The sequence below is a fragment of the Micromys minutus genome, assembly GCF_963924665.1.
Source record: "Micromys minutus genome assembly, chromosome: 29".
NCBI classification, from domain to species: domain Eukaryota; kingdom Metazoa; phylum Chordata; class Mammalia; order Rodentia; family Muridae; genus Micromys; species Micromys minutus.
The window spans coordinates 31855253-31882635 of NC_137964.1; the positions used below are offsets into that span (position 1 = coordinate 31855253).

A 27383-nucleotide genomic window follows, 5' to 3' on the forward strand; every position below is an offset into this window, starting at 1 on the left:
CGGTATCCTCAGGCAACTGGTTCTGTTCCTGTTCCCACTGTGAAAATCTCCAGACACTCAAGTGAGGGGTAAGCCAGCAGTGTTTACATGTAAGCTACATCTTCCTCTGTCCTTCATACACTGTATATGCAAGTAGTGCAGCTGTATCATTTGGGGAATAATCGAATACAAATCCTTAGTAAATAGTTGTCAGTGCAGACACGAGGGACGCTGACGAGGGACGCTGACGTGCACCAAGACTAGGTCACCAGCTTGACAGTGTCAGCCTTTGAGTCCCATACCAGATGTAGATGAGGGCTGTGTGTAAATCACATGGCTTCTAGGGGTGAGAGGTTGGACTAGGCAAGTTGGCATCCAAGACTCCCTCACCTCACCTCACACTGGGAACCACAGAACAAGAATGGGTTGTGGCCACAAACAGGAAGTCGGCACCAGACGAGGAAACTACAGCAGCCATCAGCAGTCTAGGAGATCCTAGAAACCCGTAACTACTGTCGAAGACTAGAACATTTTAGAGAACAAGATTCTATTTAGTCCAGTTCCTCGAACATGAGCACAATTTGCATTCAAGCTTACGCTGAGTTCTGGTGTCTCATCTGCTGTGGGCTGACTACGGGTCCAAAGGTCAGTTGTCCACACTGTGATGGTTTCAAGGGGTGCTGTTTAAAAAGTAGTTAAGTCATGAGAGTCCCTCCCCAACCCACGTGAGGGGGTGAAGCCTTTTAAGAGAGGCTTCATGAAGCTTTTGGCTAGCTTGCCTTTGTGACTGTCACTATGTGAGGACAGCCCGTAGTAGCACCTTGTTTCCGACTCTCCAGAGCTACAAGAAAAACACCACCACACAAAACTAACCACCTGAGTTTACAGACAGTCTGAGCGATGTGATTAAGACCCATGTCTGGGTCAGTGAGTCTTCAGCACTTCAACAGATTAACAGACAAGCAGAAACCTGAGCCTTTTAGTAGTCTCGCATCGTCAAGGGAAAGCAAGGAAGCCGTGAATTTGTATTTCTTCTAAAGCCCGTCATCTCAAGTCAACTCTAGGAATCATCCCGTGTTCCTGACAGCTCTATCTGAACCAGATCCTTGGACAAGCTGTAGCCTGGTCTGTGGGGCTCAGCTTCTGTCCCTGTGGGACGCACATGTCTATGAGATCTATATCAGTGGGCCAGCCCTTACTACTGCCCCACACGTCCACCCCGAAGGGAATTCCACTGTGCCGTCCGGAAACTCCAGGACCAGGTAAACCAGGAGTCACTTTTAGTTTTGCTGATTTGTAGCTGTGTGAAGGTGCCACAGGTAGATACAGTAGCAGTCACCTTCAAAGTCTTCCTCTAATGACCCCTTCTGGGCAAACACCCCTATTACTCATTGACAGAACCAAGAGAAAGCAGCAATTCCTGTACTGCATTTCCACCGGCGGCCCCTCCTGCTTCAGGAAAAGACGCACATGTGACTGGGCCCCAGCCCTCACTCTTCAGACAGCGTAAGGAGCATTTTAACCCAGAGAGAAAGAGCCGACCAGAGCCTCTGCCTGGAACAAGCACAGGCCAGTTTCTTAGTCTTGGCACTACAGGTAGAACATTCTTAGTCATTGGTGTATGTGTAGACTGTAAATTATTTTTATAGTGCTATCCCGGAACCCAGGCCTATGGCAACCAGAACTAACCGTAGCTACCACCAAGCATACTGTGTGGGGGAAGGAAGTCCAGGCTGAGAGCCACTGGAAGGAGCCAGACTGTAGTGGAAACTCTGCTGCCCCTGCAGAGCCAGCGTCTCCTCTTCCTGTGTGTTCTTCACCAACCTATGGAAAAGGCCCTCTGCTGTAGACAGATTAAGTAGGGCCATCTCTCCCTCTCTCAGGTGTATGTGACCTGATACAACTTCACACTAAACTCAGAGAGGCGGCTGGGAGGGCTGTGTGATGTCATAGCTGTGCCATACAGGTAGTTCCTTTGGGTCTCAGCAAGCTCCTTTTGGGACCAACCCCTGTTGACTTAGTGTATAAGGCAGTCGGTCCCTGGCTGCCAAGAATCTCTAGGCTCACAGCTGAACTGGCTGGCTGATGGTGAATGGGCATTTTTCTAATATTTATTCTGTGGGAAGAAGTGGCAACATCTCTCTCCTTGTGGGTCATTTCCTTTCTTACAGTCACAGGGGAAAAGCCTCTGTAGCCCCCATCAGATTTGACCTTCAAAGTCAACTTTTAACCCTATTATGCTAAACATAAGAGATGTAAAACAGTGAGTATCGTGGGGGTTGGGAGTGGGGATAATGACCCACAAGTTAAGGAGCCGGTTTACTTAGCAGACAGGAAGTGTCTAGTCAGAACAGGAAGCATCCAGTTACCTTCGATTGAACTCCCCTGAGAGACACACGCATTAAAGTTCTGGGCAGATTCAGCGTAATGGGATCAGAAGAAGCTGGTGTTGACCTGTTTTCCTGGTTCGCTGCCTCACGACTCATCTGTGCTGGACTAACCCTTGTAAAGCAGCCTCACTGACTGCTTAAGGAGCTTCCTGGTCCCTGCACTAAAAAAAAATGTCCTTAATAACAAGTCCCTAGTTCACAGATGCGCTGACCAAACTGTCTCCCAACTCACCCCCCATTTCAAGCGCTTCTGGTTCTAGCCAGCCCCCAGAAAAACCTCCCTCGGGGCGGAAGAGTCTGCATGCTTGCACAGACTTAGGCCGTGGCTTTTTCTGGTCTCTGATAAGAAAAGATGATGCCAAGGAGTGACCATTGAGACCACTGCTTTATTTAACTATTGTTAACAACAGACTCCTCTCAGATGGATCTGGAATCGTTCGTGTCTTCTCCTCGTTCTTAATAAAAAAGGTAATGAAGTAAAAGCCTGTATTTTTTGGAGACCTAGAATCTTACTGATGCTAATAGAAGCTTTTGACTGCGATTTCGGGGCACAGTAATTTCCTGCTGGCATCTCGGTGGTCACACAGAGAGCTCCCCACTCCAGCGGAGATGGCTGTCCACAGCTACCACCATTGAAAACAAAAGTGTTGAAAAATGCACCTTTTACAATAAAAAAGTAGAAACCAATTCAATTTCCCTTTTTTTTTTTACGAATATAAAGTTTCTTGTAAATATGTACAGTCTGTTGAGCTAGCTCTATGTAGCAGGAAGCACTTTCACAGATGAGACACGCAATATACAGTCAGGGCTCATGACGCCCATTTCTCGTGGAGGTCCTAAATGAGATGCCAAGACTGGAGACCAGTTATCAGTGACCGTTCCAAATACTTGTGGACCAAGAGACAAAAACTTCAGCAAACAGCCAGTCAGATCTGCCCTGGGTAGAACGGGGATAGGGAACATGACCCCAAAGACTCCAAGCAACACATAAAACACAACAGCAGGGCACAGGATGTGCAGGGTCAGAGGCGTTTCAAACGAGAAAGCACTTAGGTTAGAGACGAGCAGGAAGGAGTCGGCATTTAGGCCAGGTTATAATCTGGGAAGTGACATGAACTGTGGACGCGTGGGCTTAAAACACAGACACGGTCACCTGCTGCGGTGGGGACAGGGCTACCTTTCAGCCTACCTAGGGTGTGCCTTAGTTGTAGAGGCACGCCTAAGAGTCAAGGAGAATCCAAAGCAGGAGAGGCCTTGTGGGAGATTAAAGGCAAAGATAAGGCCGCCAGTTAGCTTGCCAACTGCAAAGCCTCTAGGGGTTCTATCCGGTTGCCAGGAATTCTGCGGCGCTCTAAAGAGGGCGAAGAGAGCGGGCGAGCCGCACTGCACCTAAGGGGAACTCGCCAGCCCCGCGGAGCCGGGAGCCCGAGCTGCGGCTTCTCTCCAATGTCCTGGCCTTAGGTCCAGCCCTAGGGAGAGGCTCATCTGGGAAGTCACAGTTTCGTGGGGTAGAACCGTGCTGGGTTTTGTGTGAGCACACAGTCATCCTTGAAGTCAGCGGGGAACTGGAAGGCGGGAGGGAAACCGAGGGAGGAGTGTGGTTTGCTGAAATCCTTCTCTGGTCGTAAGGCTTGAGCGTTTTTTTTTTGTTTGTTTGTTTTGTTTTTGTTTGCTTGTTCAGTGCTACAGATCGCAGCCTGTTGTGGCCGGTTTGTCGACAAGTCATCGAGAGGGTCTGGATTTGGTGGGGTTATGGGATGGCAGCAATACGGCAGCAGAGCAACCCAGGGGGGAGTCAGGCAGGTCAGGGGCAGCACATGCAGCGATCCGCCATGCAGGGCTCCCAGTCGGGTCTCCTCAGCCCAGAGGAGTGAGGGGTAACACACAGACCCTCGGACAGGAGGCGGGTGCCCCGGTCCCAGGCCCAACCCCAAGGCCTATTAGTGCTGGGCTTGGAGCAAGTCTATTGCGTGCTTTCCTGGCCAAAGCTATGCGGAAAGCTGGGGAAGCAGGCTGGGGAGGGGAGGCTGAGGGGCAGGGGAGGAGAGCTCGAGGTCCCTTGGCCCCAGGTCACTGCCTCTGAGCCGAGGCCCGACTGACCCTCCATACATTCTCGGCTGGTGGGAAGGGAAGTTGTCAAGGCCATAGAAGGCAATGAGAACAGTAAACATTTGGCTACGATGTCACCCTGGGTAAGACAGGGCCATCTATGAGAATGGTCCAGGACAAGAATGACTGAAGCTACATGAACACGGGAGGTTAGCCGACTGACGGGGGCTCTTCTAGGCTACGTTTCAGTGGCAAAGACCTGATGGTGTGATCTAGCTAAAAACCACTACAACAGGAAATACATCGCTATCCAAGTCTACTAAGAATTCTGTTGTCTTTAAAAAAAGAAGAAGGAAAAAAAGAGGAGAAAGAGGAGGAGAGAGAGAGGAACAAGAGGAAGAGGAGGAGGAAAAGGAAATAAAAAAAATAAATTAAAAAAAAAAAAAAAGAAAGAAAAAACCAACCAACCCGAGGATCTTAGAGTAACAGTAGACTTCCAGCCTGTTTCAAGTCCGGGTTGGCTTCCTTTTGATGAACAGGGTTCAGGCTGGAGCTAAGTACAAAAGTCTGTGGGTGCTGTAAAGAGTAACGGTGCAGAGAGATGACCGCAGGAAGGTGCTCCCCCTCCAAGAGGGGGGATGACTGAGCGCTGGCAGCGCCTAAGAGCCTTGGCTATCTGCACCCCTTGGAGATGGGGGTATCTGTGCCAAGGACAGTCTGGACCCAGCTGTGCTGAATGCCCCCGCTGAGCAGACAGGTGCTGGGGTCCCCTGCGGTGGGGCCCCAGAGTGCGTTGTTTCCTGCAGACAGAGATGAGGAGGTGTTTTTCTGGCTGAGACTTATACCGAAGACTGGTCCCAGACCTAGGAGCCAAACAGAGGAGGGGATTTTAGCATCCAAAGCCAGGAACTGTGTAAGGCAAGCAAGACTTTATGGTGCCTGTCTTGCCCCTCCAGCAGCTGACGAGGGTGCTACATTGAACAATGCCAACTTAACAGAGCCAGCGCTGCTCAAAGAATGGGGCTGGGCAGGAAACGAGTCCTTGAAAAAAATCCCAAGTCAAATTTGTACAGCTGCATGCACACATATGCACACTCAGTTTTAATGAAGAAGCCTTTCTTCTTTCTCTACCAGAAGAAGTTCTGTGCACAGTAGTAGCACCTGTAGGAGTGTGTGCCACTCGGAAAATCATCCCCAGGGGCAGGAAGGTGATGCCTCTGTCTACACAGCCTTTAGAGACTGAACACCAGGACCTGTGTGAACTCTCATGAGAGCTACGCACTTCACAACTCCACCTACAGATTCACACACTATCCACCTACAAATTCACACACTGTCCACCTACAGATTCATACACTATCCACCTACAGATTCACACGCTGTCCACCTACAGATTCACACGCTGTCCACCTACAGATTCACACACTACAGTATCCACCTACAGATTCACACACTATCCACCTACAAATTCACACACTGTCCACCTACAGATTCACACACTACCCACCTACAGATTCACACACTATCCACCTACAGATTCACACGCTGTCCACCTACAGATTCACACGCTGTCCACCTACAAATTCACACACTGTCCACCTACAGATTCACACACTGTCCACCTACAGATTCACACACTATCCACCTACAGATTCACACACTATCCACCTACAGATTCACACACTGTCCACCTACAGATTCACACACTATCCACCTACAGATTCACACACTGTCCACCTACATATTCACACACTATCCACCTACAGATTCACACACTGTCCACCTACAGATTCACACACTGTCCACCTACAGATTCACACACTGTCCACCTACAGATTCACACACTGTCCACCTACAGATTCACACACTGTCCCCAAAGCTGCGGAAAGAGCTCGAGGTTCTAGAAAGACAAGAGCAAGTTTCTGGGAAGCCTTCCAGAGGATATCAGTGACTACAGTATGTAAATGTTTGCCTGTGAGTCGGAAAATGTCCAGAATGTTATCATCCGTATTCTACAAGGGCCTATCTGCCCCAGAAACAACTAGTGCTGCCTCTAGGGAACAGCATGGTGGTCAGCAGGTCGGTAGCTGTTACATTCTGACGTGGGCACACACACGTCTTCTCTTAAACCACAAAGCATGTTTTCTTCCCAAGCTTTTACTTCCCACAAGCCTGCGTGATGGAGATGGGGTCCTGCCTTTGTAACGACAGCTGAGAGGCACACAGGACAGCTGTGCAGCCCTGGGGACCCTGCCTCACCTTGTTAACCTGGGACAGTGGGGTCCTCACGGCTCCCGCAGGCAGCCGGCCCCTGCTGCTGTCTTCAAACAGTCTCCCTGGGGACCGCTCTCTCCTCGTGCTGAGCATCCGGCCTGGGGACTTCTCCCTCTCCAGAGGACGGCCTGGAGACTTGTCCCTGCGCAGCTCTGTCCGGCCTTCTCTGTCTCGGTAGCGATGGGGTGTGCTTGGCTCTCTGGGGTGGCTGGGGCCTTCCGGTGGCGCTGGGCTGGAGGCCACACGTTTGGTGATGTGCTCGTTGTATGTTGGTGGACCTCGCTTGTTGGGGCTGCTGAGGACAATAAGGAGTCAGGGAGCTGAGATGTCACAGGACCAAAGCCGCAGCTTCCACCCCCTTTAAGTATCCAAGCCCCTTTTCAACACTATTCCTCTGTTTAATTTTTGTCAGTATGTATTCAGCTGGTCTAGAACTCACTATAAAGCCCAGGCTGGCTTTAAAGTCATGATCCTCCTGCCTCAGCTTCTGAGGGCTGGGGTTAAAGACTTATCCACCATTCACTCTTACTAGGAAAAGCTTAGACCCGAGGATGAGGACTGAAGAACCCCAGACTTCCAGGTGTCAGTGCCAGCTCCTACTTACCCCATCCTCTCCATGCTCCTGCCTCAGCTAAGCCCTCACTGTCTCATACAGCACCAAATGGAAACAAGTTCTTGTCGCTGCACAGGCAGATGCATGGAGGTGGAGGCCCAGTGAGCTGTCGACCAAGGGGCCAGAGCGAGGTCAGTCTGGTCTCATAATCTCCCTACTCTATCATACAGCCTAATATTCCTCAGAGGTCTCCTGTTAGGGGCTAGGCCCATCACAACTCAGAAAGCAGAGGCCCATGAAGGGCCTGGTGCAAGGGAGCAGTATGGAGAAAGGCTGTCACTACCAGGATCCGCATCTGTAACAGCTTTGTGTCCCGCGTTTGGTCACTCCTCCCCAAAGGTGGTTTTTCTGGCAGCTGACACAGATGCTCAGGAGGCTTACAGCCATAGCAATAAAATGGCCTAAGATTAGGAAACCAAACAGAACACAGCGGGACAGTCCAGCTAGTCCAAAACCCTCCTTGGCTTAGAGATTAACCATGAACAATCTCTGATCCTCTGGTCCACTGAGATCACAAGGGCCCCTTCCCATTTCTTCAGTGGTCCTAAAACCCGAAGCCAAGGCCTTGTGCGTGCCACAGAAGCCATCTACTTGGGAGCTACAACCCTCTTCACCAAGCCCTGGGATGCTGGGACCTTTCAGCAGGATCAATCCAACCCTCAGCCCTGGCCTGGCCCAAACTACCTGCGGGAAGGAGCTGAAAAACAGGGTTTGCAGAGACGATCTCCTAAGTGTCAGCTAGTCATGGCCTCGCTTCCTCATACAGTGCTAACTAGTGATTCAGACAAGTGCTCCGAGAGCAGCTGACGTCACGTCTCTGGGGTATTAAATATAAGGGAGCCAATTTCTACACCCTGGAATCAACGTCCGGGGCTGCAGAGCCCTGAGAGACAGAGGATGCATTAAAACAAAATAAATCCAAGGGAGAGACTTGGATTAGAGATACACTAAGCCTCTTTGTAGTGAAAGGGACATTCTAGAATGTGTCCACAGGGGCCCATCATAAGGCTAGCAGTAGGGAGCTGTGTGTCCAGGGAAGCAGGTGGCTGGGGAAGGCCACTGGGGACATCTGCTTAGATTAATGAGAGGAAAGACAGCACTCATCACTCCAGGTCAGCCGGGCAGTCTTCCATCACCGCATCCATAATGGCCAATGAGCTACCACGTCCACTTTATGGTTTCCACAGAGTTATGGTCCCTGCTCTGCTAAACGGACCAGGCAAACGGGGTCTGCCATGAATCACACAGCCAGCCAAGCCAATCACAGACACTCTGACCCACCCACAGCAGCCTGGAGCACTAAAGACTGGCGAGAACCAGCCTCAGGCGGGAGTGGGGCTTGCTGGGTACCCGGGGGAGATAGCACCTGGAGCCCTTCTGGCCAACAGAACAAGCAGGTACCTACAGGACCATATGGGGTGCACAGCCACGGGAAGCCTACGCCCAACACTCACACCCCTCTCTGGGATGACGTGGAAATGACACCAAGGTTCTAGGCACGTCAGGGATGCACACTGGCCCACTGTGCCATCACTCTGGAGATGGGGTCAAATCAAAAGGCACTGGCGTTGATCCCTTAGCACATTCCCTAAGACCACAATGACATCGCTCAGGTACAGAAAAGACTGCACGGTACTCAGTCACTTGCAGAACAGTACGCTGCAAGGGGACGCAAGACCGCAACTCAGATTCACTGACGCCTATCCGTCAGTAAGAAACAGCTCGTCCTGGCGTGGCACCAGAACACTAGAGACATGTCTGTCTTTGACAACACCCAAGGTTCTGGAACATTGGTGATGTTGATCCAGCCACCAAACTATAGGCTCTCAGAGAATAAGGCGAGTGTCCTCAGTGGACACTCAGTGCTCTCCAAAGCCCCAGATGTGATGCCTCATACTGCTTACAGGGCAGGGCAATGAAACAGTCCCCTCGGCTGAATCTCAGAGCTTCTGTGGACCAAGGTCTCCAGCTTCCCACGCACGCTGTGGCTCTGGTTCCAATCTTCTGGACCAGGATGAGGCAACCAACTTCTACACCAAGCTCCTGGGGCTACAAGTAGGTGTGGTCCCAGGGGGGTAAAGGAAGCACTATCCAACAGATCAATATTTACAACACACACCCACTCTGATAGTCAGCAACAGGCTGGAGGCAATCTGAAGACCCACTAAAACAGAGCCAGAGCGGTGCAGTGAAGCACAGGGACCCTATAAGGCCGTGAAAGGAGGAGGAACTCTCCTGTGCTGCCCTGAATCCATCCCCACCCGTCCCTCTGTCAGCAGAGGGAGGGAAGGACGCTGAGACTCAGAACTTCTGAGGCCCTGAGAGCAGAACAACAGCCTTGAAATGTCATCAAAACCAACTTCACACGGCTTGGAACAAACACGGTGTTTGGAGATCTCCTAAAACAGCTTCAGATGAAGAAAGAGCTGGAAGCAACTGGTCATTTGTCACTTCAGGGTTCCCATCAAGGTCCTGGATTGACTAAAACCACACTGACCAAGGCTGGGGCAGGGGTGGCACAGTGGCCCAGCCCTTGGCTAGTATGCCAGGCCTAAGGTTCAATTCTCAGTGCAGCCAAGAGAACCATGCACACACACACACTCATGCATGCTGACCAAAAGGATTTCGAAACCAGCTTGGAGCAGCACAACAGCGTTTATGCAAGAAATCCAAACTCGCTAAGGCTCAATGACAACTTAGCATGCCCTGGGCCCGTGCCTCTCCCCAATCAATGGTAGAACTGAAGCCAGCGGGCTTGTAACCAGACAGCCACTGTGGGGAATCTGCAGCCTGCAACATCTGGAAGGCACAGACAGGCTCGAGTGCCCCAAACGCTCATTGACCCAGAAAAACATACAGACACTCAGGGCTGTCTTTGTTGAGCCTGGGGCTTGCTGCGTGAATTTAAGTGCACTACTGTGCATGCAGGTGCCCCAGAAGATCAGAAAAGAGTGGCAGGGCCCCTGCAACTGGAGATACAAGTATCATGAGCCTCCTGGTGTGGGTTCTGGGAACCAAATGTTAGCCCGCTGCAAGAGCCACATACACTCTAACCGCTGGGCCATCTCTCTAGTCCTCACAGGGAGATGTTAAGTGAGACAAAATGAAATTTAATTATAGTATTGGGAGGTGGAGACACAGTCTTTAGGATGTGAGCAGGGTTGGAAACAGAGACCAAGAAAGTATGTTAGTTCCTGTCTCTTACCACGTGGGCCCTCAACTTCAGAAAAGTATTGCACTGGCTGGTTTTGAGTGTCAATTTGACACAGCTGGACTTATCACAGAAAACTAGCTTCCCTTGAGGAAATGCCTCCATGAGATCCAGCTGTAAGGCATCTTCTCAACTAGTGATCAAGGGGGGAGGGCCCAGCCCATTGTGGGTGGAGCCATCCCTGGCCCAGCCCATTGTGGGTGGAGCCATCCCTGGCCCAGCCCATTGTGGGTGGTACCATTCCTGGGCTGGTAGATCTGGGTTCTATAAGAAAGCAGGCTGAGCAAGCCAGGGGAAGCAAGCCAGTAACATCCCTCCGTGTCCTCTGCACCAGCTCCTGCCTCCTGACCTGCTTGAGTCCCCAGTCCTGACTTCGTGTGGTGATAAACAGCAATGTGGAAGTGTAAGCTGAATAAACTTTCTTTTCAAACTTGCTTCTTGGTCATGATGTTTTGTGCAGGAAGAGAAACCTGACTAAGACTCTCTCTGAGTTCAAGGCCAGCCTGGTCATTAATAGTGAGTTCCAGGCCAGCTAAGGCCACAAAGTGATACCCTATCTTAATAAAACTAAAGTAAATAAGAATACATAAATCTTTTTTTTTTAACATAAGAATGTAAAGAAACCAAGGAGACTACTTACTTAATACTTTCTGTGCCTTTTGGGGGTTAAATATCCCAGGGTTAGATTTCCAACAGAAACATAAATGCATGTTTTAAAATAAGATATTGTAACTTTGAAGAGGTCTCAGGTTCCATAGGACCCTCCCTGTGGCCTGGGTAGCCACTGCCCAACCCTATCCCAAACCCCAGCCCTGCCTCACTCCTCAGAACCTCCCCTCTGCCTGCCTGGCTTCCCTGCCCTTTCTTAGAGGAAGTCCTTCCTGGTCCCAAGTCTAGGCTGCAGGTTCTCCTGTGCTCTGCAGTGTTCTAGTGGCCCCATCAAGACTAGACTGAGGGTTCCAGTTGCCTCTCTCTTGCACTGGGGCATGAGCAGCACAAAGGAGGGGCCACAGGTTTCCCTGGGGCTCAGCAGCTAGCACGACAGACACACACCAAAGAAAGGAAGCATAAGTCTGGAGCTGTTTTGGAAGAGAGCCACTGAAGAATCCCTTTGGGGAAATGTAAGACGGTCCCTGCCACTGTGACCAAAAGCCCTCCACAATCCCTGTGATGTGAAGCTTACAATGGCCGCACACAATAAGCACGTTTGCCTTGAGCATCTTCATGGCGGAGGGAAGGAGACTCAGTACCTGCGGGAGGTGGAGGGCACCCGGTGCTGCTCAGTGCCAGACTCCTTCACCAGGTTTCCTTTGCAGCATATGACCCTTAACTTGTCCTGGTAGGAGGAGGCCAGGTAAATTGCTCCGGAGGAGATTGCGGGGCCCAGGTAGCGAGGGTTTGGGATTTCCAGATACGCTCGAGCAGGGGTCCTGCAGGATTCCAGAAGAGAGTGGACAGTTACGAGTCACCTCCGCTGCTGTGTGGCACTCCTGTCTTCATGGCATGGAGGCAAATGCTTACCCCAGTGAGGAACGAGCCTGGATCTCAATTACTTCCAGTGAGTTGAAGTGAGTCACAAACAGATAAGGTTCTCTGTAGGCTGTGAGGCCACCACGGAGGATAGCATGAGGGGAGAAAGGGGGTGGGGAAATGAGTACAATCAAAACCTGAACAAGGACAAGTGACCCAGCATCCAGCACCCATCACAGTGCAACCACACGAGCTTGGCTTCAGTCGCTGCCTTGCTGCTCACGACAGTGAAAGACAGAATAGCTTACATCAGAGGAATGAGTTAAATAAATTCCTGCATCCCTGTGGAAATCTGCGCAGGGTAAGAGACGCATCAAGAAGGCCGTATCTACCCACAGTGCACTGCTCAGCCAGCAGCGCAGGTTCAGAAGCATGTGCAGAGCGTGCTACCTCGTGATGGAGAGGAGTCTACAATATGCTTGTCTGTGCGCTGAACACTGGGAATGTGACAAACTCAGGAAAGTTCTTCCCTTTGGGGACAAGATGGAGAACTTAGGAGACAGGCACCAAGGGTGAGCCTCCTATGGGCCTGTTTACACTACAACACCCCCCAAATTTTAAAAGAGCTTCTTTTCCTATATGTTTTGTTTACATATGAATGTCTGTACACGTATGTGCCTGATGCCCTCAGAGACTAGAAGAAGGTGTCAGATCCCCTGGAGCTGGAGTTACAGATGGCTGTGAGCTACCATGTGGGTGCTGGGAACCAGGGTCCTCTGGAAGAGCAACCAGTGTTCTCTGTGGCCTCTCCAAGCAGAGTTTTTGAAAGACCAGGATTTGGCTCTTTCCGTGGGGCTTTACTGTTCTCGCTCACTTCATCTTGGAGACAGTCTCCCTGTGCTGCCCAGGCTGGCCATGAACCCAGACCTGCCTGTGTGCCAGCACAGCAGCTAGCTACAGCTTAATACTCTTAATACATTGTCTCTCTGAGGGACACTGCAACCGCAAGACAGGATGGGCCCTGCTCTCCCCTGTTGTCACACGGCAGCCCTGTTGTCACACGGCAGCCCTATTGGCCAAGCTTGAGCCAGCAGAATGTGGTATGTGGGGCGCCGCCTGCACATTCTCCATTACAAGATGGCGCTGACATCCGGCTGGAGTTAGCAGTAAACAAGCCATGTGCGCACGTGCTGGGTAACTTTCCACTCCTTGAGCTCTGCCTCTCCCGTGGCGTCATAGGGCCTGATGAGTTTCAACCAATCAGGGGGGCTCCACGTCCAAGGCAAGGACTGATCCCTTTATAAGGGGACGGGCTAGATAGTTCATGGTCTTCGCTTCTACATGATGTATGCTTATGCTCTGCCTCTCGAGAGCATTAAAGTTTACCGCAGAAGGATCCTATTTCGTGTGCCGCGTCGTTCTTGCAGGCGAGACGGTTGCGCGGGACAGTGGTATAAATGAAAGACCATGAAGCCTCTGTTTATAGTCCTGGGTGAGTCCAGATAGAAGGGAACCAAGGCCTTGTGGGAACTAAGTGGCCAAAAAAAGAAGAAAAGCAAAACAGAGGAGAAGCCATCTTGTTCCTCCTTGTTTCTGAGGCTGGTGTGTACTTTCTCCTTGTCCTGGATCCCAGTGACACCATGAGGGACCCAGCTGAGCTTCTGAGATCCAGGACGGCTTATTGCATAGCAAAAGGTGAACAGCAACAACAATAAAAAAGTGTTCACTCTACGCATGCACGCGAGAGAACACGTGTGCTTGTGTGAATATATGTGTGTGTTTGTGTACGTATGACAGAGAGAAACTGTGTGTCAGAGAATGTGTGTGCACATGTGTGTGTGGAGAGAGAGAGAGAGGCCGTGTCCTGCTGGCCACCGTGGTGCTGCAGGACATCGAGTCTTGTCCTATGGACCTGCACATATGCTCCGTCTTTGACCTACTCCACACTAAGGACGCACGACCAAAGCACAGCATCTGAAGTGCCAGCACAGGGAAGCATGAACACGCATGAGCTCACTGTTCTGCCTAGTTTGTGTTTGAGTATGCCATGGGACACTGCACAGCCATGAAAACGGCTGGAAATCCACGAGGACTATTCTTTGTATTATGGAGAGCTCACACCCCACAAGAATAGACTGTGGCTCGGACACAAACACTTAAGTAAATTCCGCCCATGCCACCTGAGTTCACTGAAGACACCAGCACCAGACCAACGTCAAGCATTCCACACAGTTCCTTCCCAGGACACCAGCTTTGGAGGACAGGCCGTCCCCCCGCCCCCACCCCGTACCTCACATACCAAAGGCCAGAGGTAAGCGACTCCACTTGAGATCATCTGTGCGGCTACGTCTTCCGTAAGAATCCACGAACACCCCAAATTCTGTAAGGTACCAAGGGCATGGGGACATGAGCCACACATGCTTTGATGGGAGAACAAGGACCAAAGCCCAGGGACAATGACCGGATCTAACTGGACTGGCAAAGCCACACAACCACCACAGAACCATCTCTGGTTTAAGTTAAACTTTTCTCAAGTGAAGTTTTCCGAGGAATCAGTTTTCCTCAAGAAGTAGTTCAAGCAAAAAAAAAAAAAAAAAGGCATGGAAAAGGGAAAAAGGAAGGGATGGACAGACAGAAAGGGAGGGGACACGAGGAGGGAGAGGGTCAGGCAGAACGAGGAGAGGGTGTGGGGGGAAAGAAAGGCCTTAGAGATTAAAGAAGAAAAAAAAGCTTTAAAAAAAGGAGAAAAAAAAATCAAGAGAAAAGGTAATAAAATCAGAGGAAGTCACTGACAGACAGGAAGCAAGGGAGGGAAGGCGAGAAAGAAATGTCAGGATGGCCAGGCCACTGCCCTGGTTGGGAGTGACCTGCAGTGGGCGTCTGTGATGCTGGGAAGACCCGCCCTGCGGGGTGCAGCAGGACCTACCGTGGAAGCACAGCAGGTACTCTTCTCGCTGCCCAGCACTGTTCGCCTGCACGATGGAGACAGGGAAGCTGTTGGTTGAGGATGCAAACACGGCAGGGGCCAAGGAATGGTCGTTCTTGTCCAGGAACTCTGTGAAGGCAGGCCAGGCGGGGCTTCAGGGACAGAGTCCTAGGGCTAGAGTCCTAGCCGCTCTCGGCAGGGCAGGAGCCTCTCGGGGTTGGGGGAGGATGGAGGATGGCGGCCATACCCTCAAGTGTGTACTGCTTCATGTCGATCTCGTAGAATTTGTTGGTTCCAATGAGGACACTGTAATTGGTGAAGTGGATACAGCTGCAGGGCTCAGAGGTCTCTATCTCCTGAGGTGAGGGACACAGAGGGACAGAGATGACACGGGACGCTTCGCTTCTGCTGCCCTGTCTCTCCTGAGCCTCTAGCCAAGACATGCCTGCCAGGGTGACCCACGACCCACATGGTATCTCACTACTGGTCCCTCTACCCCAGCCAGGCATCCTGAAAAAACATGGCGGAGCTGTAGCTCCCCGATGGATGAGAAACACCATTTCCACAGACAGGAAAAACAGTAACAATGTGTCCTTGAAGGAACAGAGGGCTGGAAACTCACACCAACTACTAACACTGGTGGCTGGGGCACTTAGCCCAGTGTCCGCCTTTGGACCAGCTTGTAATCTGCTGGTTTCTAATTTGAGGCTGCATTATCTACACAGCATCACTGCATCCCTGCCTTAACTGCCTAATTATTTGTAGTTGTTTCCAGGCCAATCCTAGTATCATTAAAACCAAATAAATGGAACCAGCATGCTTTCTCAGAGTGATGGCCAGGAATCCTGTTTGCCTGAAGCCAAAGGTTCAAACTTTAATTACATCACTGTCCCAGAAACTGTCCCATCAGCTGTATACCAGTCTAAGCAGACAGAGACACAGGATGCTGCAGAGGTGGGAGGAAAACTCAATGTTAGACTCAGCCCAACTGGGGAAAGGCAGCTCTTCCCCAGCTTTACTGTCCCTGAAGTGGCCAGCTCCATCCCTGATGCACGGGCAGTCGAGACACACTGGCTAACAAGGCCAGAGTGATGGCGAGTCACTGATAACCTGAGCACACAGCTCATTTCCTTTTTCACTCTGGTATTCTCAGGACATGACCAGGCACAACCTAACACACTTAGTCTGGGGACAGCAGACATTGTCTCCAGAAGCAAGGCAATGTTATAGGATGGAATGTTTCTCCTCCACAGCAGTCAACCCCACTAAGGAGTCTGTCCTGATTACCAGACCCTTGATCACCATACAAAATGGAGTCAGTGCTGGGTTGACCCTTATCACCAGAAACCTCCAGGTGCTGAGGGAGAGGAGACAGATGGTGCCTGGGACTGTTAACTTCTAAGACAGAGCTGCTTTCTGTCAGCTCAAAGGGGCATCTCCTCTTCAGAAAGCGGAGTGTTGAGCAGATCCCAAACAGAAGTAAAAACAGAGGGAACACCGTGGCTACCACAGCTCTGGGCTCTTCCAGAAAAGACAGGTTTCACACTCTAGACAGAGAAGAAGGGCCAGACACAAGCTTTCCTCAGCACAACACGGTGTGAGTAGACCCCAGGGGAGGGCTGTTGGCTTGCCTTGCGGATGCAGTACTTGCTGAGGTTGTCATTGTAGCGGAGGATGACGACTTTGCTTGGCATAGCGGCGCAGATGCAGAGGCTGTTCTCGATCTAGAAGGCCATGGGGGCAGGAAAGAGAACTTGTCACCAGCATGAACTACAAATCTTTGCAGTTTGCTTTGCTACAAGTGGTGGCTCTGGAGCCAATTGCCAGCAGGTGCCAAGGGACCACCAAATAAATACAATTCAGAACTTTTAAGTTTCTAGTAATAAACACACTGTCCATGTTGAAATCACTCTGTACACCAGGTTGGCTTCACATTCAGATCCACCCCGCCCCGCCCCGCCCCTGCCCCACCCCCAGTACTGTTTTGTGGAGCCTCAACACTGGTTCTCTGGGGCTCCTGGACCCTGTGTCTCACCGTCGGCCTCTGTGTTCCTCACATTTCCCTCAGACCCAAAGCCTGGGTTAATGTTATACATCTACCCAAATTACCGGTACCAGAAGAACCCACTCGTTCACAGGCCCAATTTTCAAGGTCAGCTCAGTAGAGCTTGGTGGGAAGGGGAGCAGGCCTGGTTTCCAGAACATTCCATCAGTGAAAGCCTGAGGGGCAAAGTTTACCTTGCCAGCAGCGAACAAGTGGCAGCCTTTGACAGCTTCGAATATGTTGGGTGAGACGTCAGGCTGGGCGGGAAGGTGTGACTGTGCCAAGGACTGCTTCACCTTCTTCACGTCCACCAGACACAGAGCCCGTTCTTCCCCTGAGAGGAAAGAGACAGCTGTGGTCAGGGACCCCATAAATGAAGACTCGGAGGACAACTGGTTTACCCACAACTAAAGAGTACAAGGGCCTCTGTGGACAAACTAGGGGGTGTTCCTTATCCAAGATGTGGGGGGAAGGAGGGATTCAGAGTTTGGAATATCTACATACAAAATAAAAGACCTGGAGGATAGGACCCAGGTCTACACATGGAATTCCTTTGTGTCTCATAAAGCTCTATGCTTACAGTTAATGTCAGGCCATAGTTTGGAGGGGGGTGGAGCGGGGGAGGCTTCATTTTGACCGAGACCCATCAAATGAGATCAAGGAAGGAATTTTCCACTAGTGGTGCCATGGTGACACCCAGTTTGAGACTGGTGGAAGGTTTTGGACTTTTGGTTAAAGGACACACTTGGCTAACACCCACGTTCACTGTCTTGGTGCATGCTTTAGGTCAGAAATGAAAGCTGCTGGTTTCCGTTTTCCGGTTTTTGGGAATGAGGATAATTTTGTAGGAAAAAACACTCAAGAATTTCAAACATGTTCCCAGAACATGGAAGAAAGAATGTATTGGAAAGAATGGGGGAGGGGGTTGTCCAGCTATTCAGACATGTCCATGGTGTGAGAGACAGAGGGGTGAGAACCAACCCAGATATGGCGGCTGGGGCCTGGGATCCCAGCACTCAGGAGGTGGAGGCAGGAGCGTCAGAAGTTCAAGGTCATCCTTAGCTACATAAAAAGTCTAAAGCCAGCCTGGGACACCTACTTAAAAAAGTCCTGCCAGCAAGTCATGAGGTAAGAAAGGAGATGCAGGCCATAGACAAGTAACAGCATGGCCCACAGCTTCATATGCCAATGGACTTGGTTGGGTTCATAACTACAATTAACTCAAATGGATAAAAATATATATATAAATGCACGAGCAGAGAAAGAAAAGACATGTAGCAAAATGTTGGCAAGTGTGAATCCAGAGGAAGGGTCTGGGCATTCATAAATACAAGAAGGATCTTGTAGTAACCACATCATGGTCATATGCAGGAGGTCATGGCCTATGCTGGAGCCATGGCAACTAGAGCCCGACTAATGGGATATTCCCAGCATTCCTACACATAGGAAAGAGAAGGATCAGGAGTCTGGGGTCTGCCTGTGCTACATGAAAGCCAACCTAAAACAGAAAGAGTTTGACTTGACTCAGTCCGTGAGGCCTTGCAGTGTACACACACGTGGTAGGCCCAGGGTCTAATGGGAGGTCTCAGGCCTCAGAGAGCAGCTCCCATGAGTTCATGGGGGCTCTATAAAGGAGCAAGCCTTCACTACCCAATGTTACTGTGTGGTAACTATCTGCTGGTTCCCAGCATGCTCCTGCATGCTGTCTGCACAAGGTCATGCAGCCAAGGAGAACTTTGCACCAAGTGGGCACCATGCCCTTTGGGATGCTGAACCTTCGGAGCTATGGGGTAAATGAACCTCTTTTCTTCATCAGAAGCCTGGTCTCAGGTGTTTCGTCATAGCAATGAGAGCTAATCCAGCATTCTGCATGTGGCAGAGTGGTACGGTGATCTTTCAGAGTGTCAGACTGGTAAACTGCACAGGAAACCAAATGTGGACAAAGGTCCATCAGCTGAGGCTTAGCATCAGCAGAGACACACGGAAAAGGGACAGCAGCTGCAGCCTGCTGCCAGGAGGCTGCCTCTGCGCAGCTCTGGTGTGAGACTCTGCTCTGCCAGGGCTGTTGTAAAAGCCAACACAGAGGCTGTGTGCTAGGCCTCCCACCTGCTATCATGAGCAGCTTCTCCAGGTCCTTGATGATGTAAATCTGGAAGACGGCTCCAATTCCTGGGATGTGGGTTAAGGAGTTTTTCAAGACATTCAGCGCATAGAGGCCTTCCTCGGTGCCCACCAGCACCACCTGCCAGGGCAGAGGTCCAGACACAGCATAAGCCAGACACCCCAATAATCCCCATGCTCAGCAGCCACCGAGCTAACCTGCCCCCCATGACTGCACTCTGTAACTGCAGCCTGCCTCCAGCTGACTGTGCCCGGTACCCAGGCAACGTACCTGGTCGCTGAAGGGCAGGGTACAGTTCATATCAAGCCGGTCATCACCTTCCAATTTCAGCAGGGAGTTTCCAAGTAATTTCTTTCCATATTTGAAAGAAAGCAGAAAAGATGAGGCAGAGTGAGTTCAAATCATCTATGACCCTGCCATCCAGAGGGACAGTAACCTAAGGTTAAGCTCAAAGGCACACACTGGACCCTCACACATGTCAGGCTAAGTGCTCAGCCACTGACCCAGCTCTGGTTACATCTTTTGACTGAAACCCCAGATTCCTGTTAATGACTCATCCCGTGCAGGCCTTGATTAGCTTCGGTTAAGAGCTTTATGCGGACACACACAAGTGGGTGACGTAGGCACAGAAAGCCACTCCGGGACAGGAAATGGTGAGATAAAGGTACACAGGGTTAACGAGCTGTTAGGAAGGCCCCCTCCCCACCTCAGCTGCCACAAGAACACAGACACAGGTGTCCTCGGAGGGCCAGGCCCTAGTTCTTTTTACCTCAACCCACACCGGCTGATGCTCACAAGGACCGCCACGTGCCTATTGTACACACAGTAACGGACATTTTAGAAAAAGGCTCACGTGTGGGACAGGACACATGTTTTCAGGAGACTCACTACTCCTCAGTGTCTAGAAAGTGCTGCTTGGTCTTCAGTGGAAATACCAAGGAGCACGGTCTGCACCCAGGAATATTCCAGGAGGGGCACAGCAACATTTGCAGTATCTTACGGACAATTGGGGTATCAGACCTGCCTCCAGAGAGCAGGTGCTGCAGAGGCAGCTGGACAGACTGCGTACGGCTTCCTGGAGCGCAGGTGCTCACTGGCACACTGGTGTCTGCCCAGGATTTCCAGTCAAAGTGCTTATAACTAAAGGACCTCAGGGAGGAAACAGGAGCAGGGCTTCCTTATAAACACTACAGCTTTGCCTGCTCTGCACCACAAAGGTAGTCACGGCCCTCACTGTGGCCATCGACTCTCAGACAGAGCCATGACAGTCAGTGCCCACAGCCGCGCACCCTCCAGAGAAGCCTCGAGCCCACATCATGGTCACCATGGTCACATACTCACAGCATCGGCTTCTGCCTTTTCCCTGGAAACTCTCCCACCTGCGACGACAGATTCTAAGGCGGAGACCCAGCGCTGCTTGTCAGGGAAGCTGGGTGCTAGCAAGTAGAGGGTTCTCCCAGGCCAGCAGGTAGTATGTGGGTGAGACTCCATCTTCAGTATGTATGGGACATCTACAAGATTTCATACGGCACAAAATTGGCGATGGATGCTCCCCATCCCACCCCACAACAGAATCCCACCGAACCCTGTAACTTGAGTTCCTGCTAAGAAGGGACAGCGGTGGTCCTCCTCGGCAGAGCACACTGCATGTCCCCATTCTGCTATTTGTAAAACCCAGCCCACCTCCTGGGCGGGGCTCTTCTGGATCCCACTCACCTGCTTTGGCTGTATTTGCAAGTTCAGAAGCACCAACGGCACCATGAATAGATACATCCCCGTCGGGAAGGCACAGCTCAAATTCTTCCACCGGCCTCTGTCCAGCTTGGTGCAAAGAGGAAGGTTGGAAAGAAAAACAAAAGAACAGGACCAAGAACGAGAGAAAAGAGAGTAGAGAGGAGGGGTGGAGAGAAAAGAGGAAGGGGGGGAGGAAAGGAGATGAGAGGAAGGGAGGGGAGTGAAGAGAAAGGGGAGAAGAGGTAAGGAGAGCAGAGAAAAGAGGGGACAGGAAGGGGAGAGAAGAGGAGAGAAGAGGAGAGAAGAGGAGAGGAAAGGGGAGGGGAGAGGAGAAGAGAGGAGAGGAAGGGATGAGAGGAGGGGAGGGGAAAGAAGAGGAGGGAAGAGGAGAGGAGGGGAGGAAGAGGAGGGGAGAGGAGAGGAGAGGAGGGGAGAGGAGAGGAGAGGAGGGGAAAGGAGAGGGAAGAGCAGAGGAGAGGAGAGGAGGGGAGGGGAGGGAGTGGAGGGGAGAGGAGAGGAGGGGAGGGGAGAGGAGAGGAGGGGAGGGGAGAGGAGAGGAGGGGAGAGGAGGGGAGAGGAGGGGAGAGGAGGGGAGAGCAGAGGAGAGGAGAGGAGAGGAGAGGAGAGGAGGGGAGAGCACAGGAGAGGAGAGGAGGGGAGGAGAGGAGAGGAGAAGAGGGGAGGGAGAGGAGAGGAGGGAAGAGCAGAGCAGAGGAGGGGAGAGGAGCAGGAAGGAGAGGTGTGTGAAGAACCGCACGAGGACAAAGAACGGAACGAGGTGCAGACAAGGCAGAGGGGAAGATAAAAAAAAATAAAGTGTGTCAGATGAAGGGCACAGTCAACTTTCAGACGCCGCTGCGGATTTGTGGGCTAGTTGACTGAGGCGGAAGCTCTCTGGTGTGTTAGCAGGTGGGATCTTCGGGGCAGCACCCTGCGGGTCCTTCAAGGGGGAGACCTACAGATTGAGTATCGCACCAATAACCTTTAGAGAAGTCACCTGGCTTTTAACTTTGAAAAATGGGAAAGCAGAGAAGGCTTGCGAGGCAGTCAAAAAAAAATGAATTAATAAATAAAACCAAAGCCTTCACTCCAGCACTTGGAGGCCTGGGTTAGCCACGTGCAATGACTTTCCCCTGAAGGACTAGTTTACCTTCTCTGGCTTCATTGTCATAGATGAGGACTTTTGACCCCTCCAGTACAATGTACTTCCTGTCCCAGCCTTGCTGTCCCCGTTTGTTATTCCTGGAGAAAGAAAGATGGACAAGAAAAAATGTCAGAATGGAGAAGCAAGTGGGAGGAGGCCCCTCAAACGTAGAGTGGCAGTGGCCTACGACCCTCGCTCCCTGAGCACGGGCCACCCTGCAGGTACCTGGGCACCTTCATCCACCCTTCCAGGTGCAAGCTGCTGCTGGGCTCCTTGCTTTGGAGACCTGGGGAGTTCATTTTGTCGCGGCAGAAGGCCTCGGTGAAGTGTGTGGCGAATTCGGCAGGCAGGCCACAGGTGGCGGGCAGGCAGGTGGAACACTTGGGATGACACATCACTTGACATTCTAGAGGAAAGCAACCAAGAACCTGAAGACACGCAGCCAGGCTTCCAGCCAGACCCGACCTTCTCCACCCCAGGACTGCAAGTGAAGCTGGGCTCGCACGAAATCCTAGGTGCCAGGCTCCCCCAGGGACGCAGAGAGCCACTGCCCTCCGCCCAGTCTTCCTGGCTTCAGGCTACGCTGCCTGAGGTGTGTGCAGGAGAGAACGTGTCTGCACATTCAGGATGCTCAAGCCAGCAGGGAGGAGACTAGACTGATACAAAGTGACTGAAAACTAACAAAGGGTTTGTCCCTCCCACAGAAGAGAAAAGCTTTGGCTGTGAATGTATTACGAGGCCTCCACCGGATACATCTTCCAGACAGAGACATGGAGGTGGCCAGCAGACACACAGCCGGGGCTCTCACCGAGACATTTGGATGCCTGGCGTCCAAAGTGCACAGTATCCAGACACACGGCACACTTAGTGGCTCGCATGTTCAGGCCCACGTTGAACCGGTGAGGAATGTTGTGGTGCATACGCTCTTTAACACGCCGGCTGAACTCTAAGGGGGAAAAAAAAGGTTAGTAGAAAGTAAAGAGAGAATCCAAGGGGCTCAAGAGACGGTCGCTCTCCAGTAGGATTGGCTCCAAGTTCTCACAACCCAGTACTTTGACTAAATAGTCTCCCGAAGAGGAAAAACGGCCCCAAGAGAACCTGAAGGATGCTAGGTGTCATTAGGTTTTAGAGGAAATGCAAATTAAAACCACAGCAAGGTGCTCTCACTAAAATGCCTAGGGTCTGAGAAACGGAAAACCAGGGTTGAAGTGGACTCGGAGAAATGACATCACCTACGCTTTCCAGGGATGGAACGTGGTCCAGCTACCTTAGGACCCAGGAGGAAGTTCCTCAACACGCTATACCTAGACTACGATACATAAATTATTCCAGCCATTTCCACTCCTAGCTTCATGCCCAAGAGGACAGAAAACATACCCACCCACAAGAACTGCACACTGCTAACAGCAGCACCAGTACCTTACAGCAGCCAAGAGGCAGGAACAGCTCAAGCACCCGTCTGCGGCATAACGGGTAACAGGCACCACCCAAACAATGAAATATTATTTAGCCACGTAAAGCAAAGAAACCAGTGGGGCAGTGATGCACTACGGCATGGGTGGATCCCAAGGAACGTTCTGGAGAAAGTCAGTCACGGTCACGGAGGGCTGCGTGTGGTTCGAGCCCAAGCATTTGAGAGACCGAGAACGGCAGATCCAGAGAGATACCGTAGATTAGTGGTCACTAGAGGGAGAGACGCAGAGCAGCTGCTAACGAAGGCAGGGGTTGTTTGGTTTCGAGCATCCTACAGTCAGAGCGAGAGCAGCCAGACCAAACTGAGTACCCTTGAAAACACTGAGGTGAGTCACAGGACAAATGAGTCACGGTTTCATCAAACTGTCAAAACATGAAGCAAATGACTGTGGCCACTGCCTGTGTTTAGGTCTGTTTCAATCAGTAAGACATCTCTCTGTGACCTAACGGTTACTTTAGGAAGGGAGGGCAGGTGGTTACTGTATTTGAAACAGGGTCTCAGTCTGCAGTCCGGGCTGCTGTAGAACTCAAGTAGACCAGGCTGGCTTGAACTCACTGAGATTTGCCTGTGTCCCCTCTGCCTCCTGAATGCTGGGACTAAAGGTGTGCACCACCGACCCAGCCCTAATTATTCCTAAACATTTAGTCATGAAAGATAGATCTAATGCTTTTCACAGAATCCAGTTAAAAGTAGTAATTATGAACTGCAGAATTTGTTATTCGATTAGGAACTGACTGAAGAATTCTTTTACATCCAGTTTTTTTATGAATAACCTTTTGTTACATCTGGAGAACTGAGTGCATTTCTATTCCTGCCTAGTAAATTAACAAGCTCACCCCAAACCCCATTTACTGGTTCTCCGTCAATGTTACCCAAAGGCAACTGTACACAGAGAGAAGCTTGGAACATAAACCAAGCCCAGCTCTGCTAGGGTCTCCTCACCCCTACCCCTCTTCCTTTCTCAGGAAGTTGACACAAATGCACAGCAATACCCAGAAGGTGCAATACACACCAGGAGGGGCATGAGGGACCACAGTGCCCAGAGATCTGCTCCAGTACACCTGTCAGCAGATACCTGTCAGCAGACACCTGTCAGCAGGCACCTGTCAGCAGGCACCTGTCAGCGGACACTTGTCAGTGGACACCTGTCATCGGACACCTGTCAGTAGACACCTGGCCAGGGACGGTTCTCTCCCAGCTGGAAGACTTTTAAAATTAAACATTCTGACTAAAGTGTCCCATAAACACAGCAACAAGATAGTGTCATCAAAATTCACAATCTGAGGAGGCTGACAGGGAAACAGGCTGCTCAATGATAGCTCTATTCTGCTTTCCCAAGGCTTCTCAAACCACCTTCCTCAATCTTTTTATCTCTAAGTGACACAGTATTTTTGAGACCACAGAGGAAACCCTTTACACTGTTGGTAATAGCAACTGGCCACCAGTTGGTCATATTTGAAGTTGGCCATAACCTTTCACTGATTCATTTCCTAAGAATTCACCCGCCAGCCACTCCTAGAAGTACAGGATTTCCTGTAAGTTGCTTGTGGCAGCAAGGGCAGGTCTGGTTTGGTAGGGGACTCATACCCACACGTGGAATACTGCTGAGTTCTTTGCCAGAGGGTAGCACATCTAACGCACTCTTTAAATAACACCAACATAGCTTGCACGGGACAGGACAGTGTCAGCGAGATTTTGAAAGTGGACCTGAGAAACAATACAGGTTAGAATTCTCAGGTTCCCTGTGGTTGCTTTTAGACAGGGTCTGACTGTGTGTCCCTGGCTGGCCTGAAACTCACAGCCATCAGCCAGCCACAGCCTCCTGAGAGCTGGAATCAAAGGTGCGCACCACCAGACTGTGTCATGCTCTTGAAATATGTTCTTATCAGTTTGGGACTGAGTATTAACATGAGCCACTGCTGGAAACTACAATGGCTGACTCTGGTGACAGACAGGGAAGGAGACTTAGTAGGACAGGCTTCCTGTGACTGCATTTTTACAAGAAGATAGATGGACGACCTGAGCTACAGCTCCGTCTGGCTACAGGGTTCTCTCTGCCACACTTGGAAACGCTGGTTAGCATCACACTCTTGAATTTCTCAGCCAAACACACTTCTTTACAAACTATCTGGTGTCAGGTATTTTAACAGTAGAAAACAGACTGAGGCAAGCGCGTACCCTCTGGAGTTGACGACTCCTTTCTGCGGCTGGATGGTGGGGCAAGCAGGCTCATGGCACTGGGCTGGTGCTCAGGTGACCGCACAATGGCAGACATTGCGATCTGCTGCCTCGCAGTGGCTGGCGTCGACGGGTGTGGGTGGTCGGTGGCTTTGCGGTGGGCAGCTGCGGAGACAAGTTACAGAGCCTTTCAGTTGGCTCAGCCACCTAGTGCAGCAGACTAAGAAGATTGCCCATGGCTGCCTTCCAAGCACCCAAGACCCAAAGGGCAGCTGTTGTGCTAACTCGGCGACACAGAGGAGGCTGCAAAGTTCAGACTCAGAACAAGCCTGGAATGAAAACCTGGGGCCCACAAAGATGCTGAACTAGTCCTGGCCAGTCTCATGGGGAATGGTCTTCGGCCTGCTCCAAGCAAGAGCTCCTACCTTCCTCCCGCGCAGACCGGAGTTCGATGCGGGTCTTCTGAAGGGCTTCCTCCAGCTCCGCGCAGCGCGCTTTCTCCTTTTCCAGGGCTAGCTTCAGCTCATTGTACTGCAGAGGAACCTGTGTGGGCAAAGCAGGGTCCTCTTTCCGTCGACTAAATAAACCCTAGCAATGGAAACAGAGATATCTCCTAACTCCTAGAAACTGGCACTGGACCTAGACTAAAGGAAAGCTGACTTGGGAGGAGTGAGCCACCAAGGCCAGGCATATACTCACTGTAAGTGTGTTTGGGGAAAATGGCAAATGAAGGGGAGGGGGGAGGGGAGGCTGAGCCTCAGCCCATTCCAGTCCGCTGAAAAAAAGAGTGGGTGCGGAAGTTTTCACCGAGAGGGTTAAAGATGCGTCAACTGCCGCCACCTCTTCCTTTAGCATTCCCAAGACAGGAGAGCCATTTCCTGTGAGTCTTTGCCCCTCAAAAAAATGTAATCAGGATGGATGGAGTATGGAGCTGGGAGAGGTGGTTATGGTTCAGAGGTCCGGCTTGCCTTTGAACTTGTCTCATGGTGCTTGGTGACAAGACACAGGGAAGGGAGACGGAGGGGTTTTGTTTTTGTTTTTTAAAGAAAGCAAAAATGGAAAACAAATGCTAAGATGGTATCAAAACAAAAGGCTTACTAAAAGAAAGTACCAACAGAAAATTACTGTACACAGAAGAGGAAAAATGGAGCCACGTGTCTAAGAAAAAAAAAAAAAAACAACTAACAGGAAAACAAATGCAAAACATCCTAACATCAATGACACAACCAGACAACAGTCCGCTGCCAGAATAATAAAAAAAAAAGATTAAATATCATGAGCTTTAGCAAGAATATATGATAACATGGTATGTGAAAAACCCTCCCATGGCCAGCACTTAGCAAGACTCGGCCTCAGAGAACTGCGTGCACCATCTGAGCAGTAGACGTGATCCAAAGATCGACGAGGCCAACGAGGGCTTCCGTCCACCGGTCCCTTTCTCTGGCTACTCTAGGTCATCAAGCCCTTCCCACTGCTGCCGTGATTGCTGCAGCATAAGGAAACCGCCACGCCCTCAGAGACCTGCATGGCGCTCAGGTGGATTAGCCATCCTAGGATGAGAGCTGCAGCAGGTGGGGAAGTCCCCACAACCCCACACTGGGGCTGAGCCTAGGGCCACATAGGTCACACCTGGCTTTTCATCCAGGTTTTCACCCCGTTTACAGTTTAAAGCAGAGTGTGGCGCTGGTGGAGACAGCAGGCTAGTCAAGTTTTAAGAAGGCTATTTTGGCTTCCTGTTTAACATCATGGGACTACGGGAGGGCACACCTGCCATC

The 27383-nt window shown here is 51.1% G+C and overlaps 1 protein-coding gene across 1 annotated transcript in view; it reads right to left on the reverse strand.

The window, feature by feature from the left end:
* Window positions 1-5257: 5257 nt before the first annotated feature.
* CIT (citron rho-interacting serine/threonine kinase) overlaps window positions 5258-27383 on the reverse strand; it is a gene marked incomplete at both ends in the record, with an annotated part of 147748 nt that continues 125622 nt past the window's right edge. Inside the window, 18 exons of the mRNA XM_080940451.1 lie at window positions 5258-5281; window positions 6678-6987; window positions 11767-11946; window positions 12038-12116; window positions 14286-14366; window positions 14913-15041; window positions 15160-15268; window positions 16544-16636; window positions 17151-17290; window positions 19063-19198; window positions 19349-19429; window positions 20420-20589; window positions 20795-20899; window positions 21963-22054; window positions 22182-22362; window positions 22765-22902; window positions 25609-25773; window positions 26034-26151. Of these exons, the coding sequence (XP_080796577.1) occupies window positions 5258-5281; window positions 6678-6987; window positions 11767-11946; window positions 12038-12116; window positions 14286-14366; window positions 14913-15041; window positions 15160-15268; window positions 16544-16636; window positions 17151-17290; window positions 19063-19198; window positions 19349-19429; window positions 20420-20589; window positions 20795-20899; window positions 21963-22054; window positions 22182-22362; window positions 22765-22902; window positions 25609-25773; window positions 26034-26151 (2331 nt within the window). The remainder of the gene's footprint in view (window positions 5282-6677; window positions 6988-11766; window positions 11947-12037; window positions 12117-14285; window positions 14367-14912; window positions 15042-15159; window positions 15269-16543; window positions 16637-17150; window positions 17291-19062; window positions 19199-19348; window positions 19430-20419; window positions 20590-20794; window positions 20900-21962; window positions 22055-22181; window positions 22363-22764; window positions 22903-25608; window positions 25774-26033; window positions 26152-27383) is intronic.